The sequence below is a fragment of the Amborella trichopoda genome, chromosome 2 (genome assembly GCF_054954075.1).
Source record: "Amborella trichopoda isolate Santa Cruz 75 chromosome 2, AtrichopodaSantaCruz75HAP2 v2.0, whole genome shotgun sequence".
NCBI lineage: Eukaryota > Viridiplantae > Streptophyta > Magnoliopsida > Amborellales > Amborellaceae > Amborella > Amborella trichopoda.
Window position 1 is genome coordinate 9,848,671 of NC_142337.1, and position 10,346 is coordinate 9,859,016.

The following is a 10,346-nucleotide window of genomic DNA, read 5'->3' on the forward strand; positions in this document are numbered from 1 at the left end:
GAGTTATGTAACTAGTTATTTTGCCAAGAACGTTTCGTATTGGGAGGTGGATTCCTCTTAGTTTGTAATATTTTCTCTTTTTTTTTTCTATTCTTATTTTCTATTCTTATTCTCTTTAAGGCTTGTTCTCTAGAGATCTCTCTACCAATTAAGGCGCTGCTTTTGTAGAATAAATAAATAAAACCCAATTCACAGATGCTGATTTTGTAGAAAAAAACTCTAATTCACAGACTTCAATTCGCAGCATGAAGTTACCCTAACAATGGCTACTAGAAGAAAGAAAAACAAATACAAGGAAGAAGGGAAAAAAAAATGGTTTCAATAGAAAAAACAAAGAAAAAAGAATGAAGAATTCACACCTAAGTAACCGGAAAAACAATGGGTACAGGTATCAATATTCAGGAACAAGGAAAGATTAAGAGAATAACCAAAAGAACTAGTGCTAACAAGAAAGACAAAACTCATCAAGAACAATTAGGGTTTTAGCATGAAAGTATAAACTCACCTCTGCAAATCCTTCGCTGAAGGAAGGAGAGAAGCCCTAGAAAATACCAGGGCAAGGGACTCCAAAACAAAATCGAAGTGGAAGAAATATCTTTCCCTATGGCGACTTACAAAGTTACAAGTCGACTGGGACTAGGATTCTAAAGAGTAAAGAAAGTATAACTGATCATTGATTACAAATCTCGAAGAATCGAACGGTTGCGATTGAGCACTTTCTCATGCGGAATTTTTTTCGTAGAAAAATTATTTTGACTTCTTTACCCTCATCCAAATTTTTTCGTAGAAAAATTATTTTGACTTCTTTACCCTCATCCAAATTTTTATTATATTTTCAAATCACGGTAGAAAAAGTAACTTTTTTTATTATATTTTCAAGTCATGGGGTTATATGAGGGTGCTCGAGTTTTTAATGTACTCAATATTTTTTTATATTTAATACTCTTATTCTATTAATTTTGTCTAGGGTATTTTAAGTAATTATTCAAAAGCCAAATAGAAAATCACTCTAGAAAGAATAGCATTATTAATAGAAAATGTGATATCCCCTACATAGAAAGCATTAAATACCAATAAATTTTTATAGAATATTTATTCTACTCTCCAATAGCATTAAATGCCAATAAATTCTTATGGAATATTTATTCTACTCTCCAATTTAATGTGTTTTTAAACCACAACAAAAGCACATTCAATAAAGGGTGCGGTTTGCATAGAGCCTAGGCTCTAAACAATCAAATTAGAGCCTACCTTTAAAAGTATCGAGAAATGTGGTTTTAATACTGAAAATCTTTGCAACAGCCTTAAAATATATTTTGTGCAAATCAACAAAATCTATTAAAACTTGAAAATCTTGAAAATTGACGGTCCAAAAATGCGTTACAAAATACACTATTTTCACAACTTGAAATCCATTGTTTTTTCATGTCCATGCATCTTGATGTCAAGATGATCAATTTGAGGATATTTGGGAATCAAAACAACCTCTTCTAGTGAAATACTTTTCTCATGTCCATCCATCTTGATGTCAAGATGATCAATTTGAGGATATTTGGGAATCAAAACAACCTCTTCTAGTGAAATACTTGAGGTAGGCTCTCATTTGATTGTTTCGAGCCTCGGCTCTATATAAACTTTTCTCTTCAATAAATTGACAAAACTATTGTTTCAAAACAAAGATAGATAATCGTGTCATATCATTATTAAATCGGTGATCCAAATTGGGTCCGAATTGGTGATCCAAAAATGCCTAAAACATTGTTAAAAAATAAAAATAAAAATAGGGATTTATGAAGTGGAGATTTAGAGAGGACTGAAAGGAATATTAGATAAACTTAATATAAAAAAAGTTTTAAGGAGGAAGAATCGATTAAAATCGATTAAAACACTTGATAGAACTGAAAGTTTATCACCTGCATGCAGAAATTATCAACCACATTATACTTGCTCGAGACACCTTACTGGAAAGAGAATAAAAACACATTATTTTCCTTGGACATAAAATTTGTGCAAACTTTAAACAAGTAAATTGGTCAAAGCTTATATATAAAATCTAGAAAGATCTTTTCAAGTACTTTATTTTAAATTGGAATCAACTATAATTTATTCTCACTTCTTCTAAAAAATTGGTATAATCGATAGTTATAAAATATAAACATTCTAATTTAGCAACTATGAGGAAAAAAAAAGATAAGAAAAAGAAGCATATCACATTTTTTTTCTTGAAAATAACATGTGAAAAAACCTAAAATTACTGAGAAGTTATCTTTATATATATATATATATATATATATATATATATATATATATATATAAAAGGAAGCATTACTTGATGGTAATTTGTATGTGAAAATGAATTATATCATAGCAATTTTAAGATGGCAATCTTCCTAAAAGAATAAAAATATCTAGATACGAGTTCAAAAGTTAAGAAAGGACCACGTCCCTCACTTTTATAAACTAAAGAAATTCAAAAGAATTAGGACTCTATATTCCTCTGCATGCTACGAACTTTATTTCTCAATAATTCTACTGTGAAAAAAACTATCCAACTTAAACACAAAAAAATGATAATTCTGCAAGATTAGAAGAAAAGCACAATTCAACTGCATGAATTCTAAGTTATTCTCGACCCCTCAAAATATATAATCAAAGCCGATAATTTTTCGTTTCCGAATCTCGAGTAGTAGCCATCCTTCTTTGACCCTGAATAGTTTGTCTTTCAATGACATAAGAAGAACAAAAAATCTTTAGTCTTTCTAAGAAGAAACCCTAGACTCATTACCAGGACTACAGAGACACAAAACAGGGCAATCAAATTAAGATGCACCTCAAAAATAGGGCAATCAAATTAAGGCGCACCTCAAAAATAGGGCAATCAAATTAAGGCGCACCTCAAAAATTCACTAAAAAAGATTATTTTGGCTACAACAAACTTGAAATTCCTAACATATATAAGTGGTATCAAGATCTTTAACTTGGATTATAACCCTATAATATGATACATGTGAATAACGACACTTCCTTGACATTATTTTGTGGCATAGTGCATTTAAAAACACTACTCACAATCCTCAATTTCAAAATTTTGACTTAAAAATTTTCCTACATTTGTAAGTTTTCAACCTAGTCGCGATAACAACTGCCCCTTCAAATGAGATATGGGTCTTAAGCCAATATCGCACTGGCCTAGGCCAAATAACATTCAAAGGCAAACATTCCATAAATAAATAAATAAATAAATACAAAAAATAAGAAACATTAAAATAAAACTTTAAAAAGTGAACAAAACTAAAAATCAACACAAGGAACACAAAGAAATATAAGACACATGGATTTAGGAAAAATTGCGATCCAGTTGGAGAAATTTCAGGAAAAATCCCCCAAAAAAGGAAATCTAAGAATAAAAACTCTCACATCAATGTAAAACACGTCTAAATTGCATGTATAGTTTTTATACATCAATCCTACAAGTTTACTTATTTTTATGAATTTTTCTATTTTTTTAATATACCCAAATTGTACTTGGATACTTGGCTAGTCCAGAGATCTTGATATAGGGAGAAAAAATAATTATAATAAAAAATAAAATAAATAGTAAAAAATTATACCCTCTCTCAACGAAAGATGGTATTCTCATGGTCTGACTAAAAAACGATATTAGAGATGGTATTCTCACGGTCTACCACCCCTCAACTTTACTAAATTCTCAAACTTGTGACAAGATCAAATTACACCCAAAGAGATCTTCCACCCCTCAACTTGGTGTTCTCACGGTCTTCCACCCCGATAGATAGTATTCTCACGGTCTTCCACCCCTCAACTTTACTCAATTCTCGATCTTGCCACAACATCAACCTCCACCCCGAGAGATCTTCCACCTCTCAACAAACTTTACTCAATTCTCGATCTTGTCACAATATCAACCTCCACCCCGAGAGATCTTCCACCTCTCAACTTTACTCAATTCTCGATCTTATAATAAAGTCTAAGGATAAAAAGATCAACTTTACTCAGATTCTCAATTTTATCACAAGATCAACTTTACTCAATTCTCAATCTTATACTCGATTCTCAATCTTATCAATTATCAGTCACTACTTTTTTAGGTTATCTTCCTTTAAATAAACTTTTTAGGCCATCTTCCTTTAAATAAACTATGTACTTTCCCCTATTTTACCTCTCTTCCTTATTTTCTCTCTCTCACGTGTCATCCCTATTTTTTCTAACTACCATTGATTATTTCCTAAACCAAAAGATCTTTACCTTATCTATATGTTATTCCCTAAACAAATAAGATAAACGTTCATCTAACTTCTACATTAGCCTTTCTAGTAGTAAAAGATAACTACAACTTATTATTTCTTAAACCAAAATATCTTTACCTTATCTATATATTATTCCCTAAACTAAAAAGATAGACCTCCTAAAACAAATTATCCACCCAGACCCTCTTAATTTAACTCTTCCTATCCCTAAATAAATAAACTCCAATTACCCCTAAATAAATAAGATCCAAGATATCAGGCCCTCTTAATTTATCTCTACCTATCCTTAATGTTAAAAAAATAAAATTGGGTCCTCTTAATTTATCTCTTCCTATCCTTAATTTTTAAAAAATAAAATAAATAAACTCTAATTTATTTGGATCTCATAGGGCTAAATATTTTTAGCTATATTTACCTATCCCCAATTAAAAATAAAAAAATAAATACTCCAATTTTATTTGGATTTCAGGGGGCTAAATATTTAAATATTTTAGCTATTTAAATATTTAAGCACGAATCACCAAACCAGGATCTTCATAGGGCTAAATATTTTAGCACGAATCACCAAACCAGGATCTTCATAGGGCTAAATATTTTAGCACGAATCACCAAACCCAAGCAGTTTCCCAAACAATTTAGACTAAATATTTTCGCAGGCACGAATCACCTGTATAAATATTTGCGAACGAACCAAATGTACCCTGAATATTTTAGCTATGTAAACGTTGCCCTAAATCTGAGAGAGGTCCGGCGTTTAATACCTCTGTTTTAATAGTCCAGTACGCCAACCACGTCGCAAAATACATTGAGGCTTGGATGTCATATTATATGACTTCTTTGCTAAATGCCAATTCCCTATACTTTTCTTATTATTGATTCTCAATAAAGTAACAAAAACGATTCCATATCTATTCGGTGGGTTTCCAAATTAGCTCTCAATTAAGATGGTTGTTTTTATTGTTAATCTCAAATTATAAGCTGAACAAACTTCAATTCGCAGAACGAATTTACCCTAACAATGGTTCTCCCAACTTTTGGAAAAGATAACTGTTTCTTGAACCAGAAAACAAATAGAAGGAAGGAAGAAAGAAAGAAAGAAAAATGGTTTCAATAAAAGAACCGGAAAAACAGTAGTAAAGGTATCAAAATTAAAAAAATAAAATAAATATTAAGCGAATAAACCATTAAAGGAACTAGGGCAAACAATAAAAGAAAAATGGTTTCAATAAAAGAACCGGAAAAACAGTAGTACAGGTATCAAAATTAAAAAAAAAGAAAGATTAAGAGAATAAACCATCAAAGGAACTAGGGCAAACAATAATCAAAGAAGATTAGGGCTTTAACATGAAATAAGAAACTCACCTCTGCAAATCCTTCGTTGGAGGAAGTAGAGAAGCCCTGAGGGTTTTAACAGGAAATAAGAAACTCAGCTCTGCAAATCCGTTTTTGAAGGAAGCAGAGAAGCCCTTCGTTGAAAGAAAGCTTGATAGTTATATGAATACAAGTCGTATTGCTTTGATTTAAGGAAAATTGTTTCGTGCGGGACGTACCGCATTTCTACATACGCGCGCATTTCTACATATGCGGTCCAGAAAGTGTAAAGCAGATGCAACCAGGCGTTTCCATCTAAAAATAATGCAAAGTAACTATCCAAAATGTTTTTTTACTATAATTATTATTTTTAATTTTTTTAAATTATTTATTTTACTTACTCAAAAAAATTTATCTATTTTTTCATATTCATGATCTCCATGTTAGAAGTTGCATGTCCTTAAAAATTGTCTTAAAATCTAACTCAAAAATAGATTTATTAAGAGGCCCGCGTTTTTAGGTTGGCCACATAGAAACCCCGTCCTTAATTTAATGTGTTTTTAAATCACAAAAAAAAGTAAGAATAAACTGACAGAACCAATGTTTCAAAACTTAGATATGTGGGGTGGATAGTTCGCCCACAAATCCATGTTGAATCGTTGGATTGACAATTGAGTCCAAATTGGTGATAAAAAAATATAAAAAAAAAAGAAAAAAATTAAAATTAAAATAGGGATTTATGATGTGGATATTTAGAGAGGACTCAAAGATAAATTAGATAATCTTAAGAAAAATAAAAATATATATAGAAGGGGTTTTTGTCGGATCATTGGATTGACGATTGAGTCCGAATGATCCAAAAATATTAAAAAATTTAGTGAAAAATTAAAATTAAAATAAGGATTTATGATGTGGATATTTAGAAGGGACTCAAAAAAAGAAACAAAATATATATAAAAAAAAAATGGGTTTTTAAGGAGGTGATACAAATAAAAATTAGGGTTTTTTATTTTTTAATTTTAAAATTTTTGAAAATGTATTATTTGAATTTTTTGTTTTTTTTAGAGTTAATATTGTTTCGAGTTGTAGAGATTTAAATGATAGAGTAATAAATTATCTATAAAAATTGAATAGAATAGATTTTAATGAGTATATAAAAATAGAGCAGCAAAACATATCAAGCTTTCTTTAATGTGAAGTTGGATAGCGATAAATAGAGCAATAAAATATATCAAGCTTTCTTTAATGTGAAGTTTGATAGAGATAAGGGTGGGTTGAAAAAGTGGTATGTAGAGAATAGAGAGATAAAACGTTATTTTGGTGTAGGTTTTTGTTTAGGACAAGCTTTTTACGTTTCCCTTAGTGCATAAAACTTATATACTTTTCATATAAAACCTTTCATTTCGAATGGAAGGCTAATATGGCCACAATCACAATGTCATGTCTCTATACTATTTTATTTTAAATTTGTTTTCAAAACTTATTTTGACACCTAATTTTGGGACTCCACTCCTCTCTTAGAACTCACATTTACAAAAAATATTTTAAAAAATATCTCAATAAAATAAAATAACCAAAATACTCCTAAAAGTTTCAAGGGGTATTTTGGTTATATACTTTATCAAAAAAATATTTTTAATATTTCTTTTAGGTGCACCTCATTGAGAAGATGGCACATATCAAATTTCATTTTCATACAATTTGTAAAAAAACACTTTGAGGCGTTAGATCTAGATCAAATGGTTAGTGGCTCACTCAATTTAAATTGGACGGCTTGATGGAGTGGGAAGTATATATCTTCCAACATTGTAGGGAAGGTATAGAAACTTTTCAATTTTATTTATTTTATTTTATAAGTGTATTTAAATGAAAGATGTCCCTTCTTTATAAAATGAAGATTACCGGAATTGAGTAAAAAAATTGGCTATTATGAAAAGATCTTTGCAGCGAACTCCTTTGCAGACTCAAGTCTACGGCAGACCCAAAAAGAGGGTATTATCTGCCGACCCCTATCATATTTATATTTGTTATTCTGGTTATTATATTTTCCTTGCATAATGAAGAAATAAGTCGAGACCAATATTATCCTGGAACCGATTAAAACACTTGATAGAACTAAAAAGTTTCCTGTCAATGCGATGGACATCATCACCTGTATGCTGAAATTATCAAACATATTATACTTGCTAGAGACTTGTACTTTTATACACCTTACCGGAAAGAGAAGAATAACACATTATTTTCCTTGGACATAAAATTTGTGCAAATTTTAAATAAGTAAAATGGTCAAAGCTTACATATAAAGTATGGAAAAATATTTTATTTTAAATTGAAATCAAGTATAATTTATTCTCCTTTCATTTTTAAAATTGGCATAATTGATGGTTATAAAGACCTTAATTTGGCAATTATGGGGAAAAAAAGGAAGAAAAAGAGGCATATCACATTGGTTTTTTATTGAAAATAACAAGTAAGAAAGCCTATATAAAATGAGAAATGGTATCATGTCACCATGTTAATATAATATAATAAAACCACACTGTAGAAAATTATGTTTTTGATATTTGTATGATCCAAACTTTTGCACACATATTCTCTTCATCTCAATAATCAACCTCAAAAAAATAAAATATATATTTTGCACCCTATATATCTGGACAAAATGAGTCCCTTCCACCAATGAATCTAAACCATCCATTTGGTGAATTTCAAGATCTAGGCCTTTATGAATTCAAAATCAATTTTTTTTTTTTTTTAACGTTGTTAATCTAATGATAATAAAGCTATCTAAAAATTTTGGAAAGAAAAAAGATCATATCCTAAAGCCTCGCTCTAAGTATCTTACCAAAATAAACAATCTATGTTAATGGGGCTAAAAAACACTTTGTAGATCGTGTTTTCAAATTATTATTTTTATTTATTTTTTATTTTTATTTTTATTTTTTTGTGATTGTTCGATAGAATGAAAATAGTGTATATTTTAAAATATAGGTTAAACAAAAGGGCCTAACATTAACTTTTGAAGATTTTTTCATTATATTACTGCACAACTGTTGCATAAAATCACTCTCCAAAATGTGTAGATATATGCAAGGGAGTATTACTTAATGATAATTTCTATGTGAAAATGAATTATAGCATACCGATTTTAAGCTGGTAATCTTCCTAAAAGAATAAAAATATTTGTGTATGAGTTGAAAATAGTGTATATTTTAAAATATGGGTTAAACAAAAGGCCCTAACATTGACTTTTGAAGATTTTTTTATTATATTACTGCACAACTGTTGCATGAAATCACTCTCCAAAATGTGTAGATATATGCAAGGTAGTATTACTTAATGATAATTTCTATGTGAAAATGAATTATAGCATACCAATTTTAAGCTGCCAATCTTCCTAAAAGAATAAAAATCTCTGTGTATGAGTTCAAAAGTTAAGAAAGGACTTGAAATATGAAACTAGAGAAATTCAAAAGAATTAGGAATCTATATTCCTCAGCGACCCTCATTTCTCAATAATTCTACTTTGAAAAATATTTTCGAACTTCAACCCAAATATGATGATTCTGCCATATTAGAAGAAAAACACTATTCAACTATTGAATTCCAAGTCATTCTCGGCCCCTCAAAATATATAATCAATGGCGATAAGTTTCCGTTTTCGTATCTTGAGTAGTAGCCGTCTTTCTTTTGATCCTGAATAATTTGTCTTTAAGAAAATAAGAAAAATAAAAATCATTCTCGGCCCCTCAAAATATATAATCAATGGCGATAAGTTTTCGTTTTCGTATCTTGAGTAGTAGCCGTCTTTCTTTTGATCCTGAATAATTTGTCTTTAAGAAAATAAGAAAAATAAAAAAATCCTATCTCTTTCTAAAAAAAAACGAGGGTTTTTGGGCTCATTCCCGAGATGACAAAGATATACAAAATAGGGGTGCAAGGAAAACGAAGGGTGAGGTTGTAAAGTGCACTTCAAAAATTTACTAAAAAGATCGTTTCGATGCCCAAAAATCCTCAAATCGATCATCTCGACCTCAAAATTTAAAGTCTTAGAAATAGTATATCATATAATTCATTTTCTGGACGGTTAATTTTCAAGTGTTAACAGGTTTAAATTTTATTATGGATGTGGTTTCTATAAGGTTGTAACTTTAAACAATCAAATTAAGAGGCACCGCCAAATTTTATCATAACATGTAATTTTATCGTAAAAAATTCTCAAGATTATCTTAAACTCTATTTTCATATCTAATTAAGAAAGTTTAAATGAAAAATAGTTAAAATCAAGTAGATCTATAAACATATGAAAATCTAGATAATGTGATGCAAGGTGCACCATTTATGTGATTCAAAAACTTTTTTCTTTGTGTCATATTCGTGCATCTCAATATCGAGATGATCAATTAGAAGGTTTTGCATCTTAATGTCAAGATAATCAATTAAAGGGTTTTTGAACGTTAAAATAGTTTTTTAAAGTGCATCGTTTTGCATCGCAATGTCGAGATAATCAATTAAAAGGTTTTTGAACGTTAAAATAGTTTTTTAAGGTGCATGGTTTTGCATCTCAATGTCGAGATGATCGGTTAGTGGGGTTTTTCAACGTTAAAATAGTTTTTGAAGGTGCATATGTAATCCTACATTTTAATGCTGTAACTTTATATAAACTTTTTCCGATTAAAAAATAAAAGATTCCCAGTACATGAACAACTTTCGACATGAACACTTTTGACAAGTTTTGGGCCATGACTTATGGATAGATTTCCTCCC

The 10,346-nt window shown here is 29.7% G+C and overlaps 1 protein-coding gene across 1 annotated transcript in view; it reads right to left on the reverse strand.

Moving 5' to 3' along the window:
- Nucleotides 1–10,296, reverse strand: part of LOC110008011 (uncharacterized) — a 31,934-nt gene extending 21,638 nt beyond the window's left edge. Inside the window, exons 1-2 of the mRNA XM_088858308.1 lie at nt 10,279–10,296; nt 506–541 (exon numbers count right to left, since the gene is read on the reverse strand). Of these exons, the coding sequence (XP_088714434.1) occupies nt 506–541; nt 10,279–10,296 (54 nt within the window). The remainder of the gene's footprint in view (nt 1–505; nt 542–10,278) is intronic.
- Between the last annotated feature and the right edge of the window lie 50 nt (nt 10,297–10,346).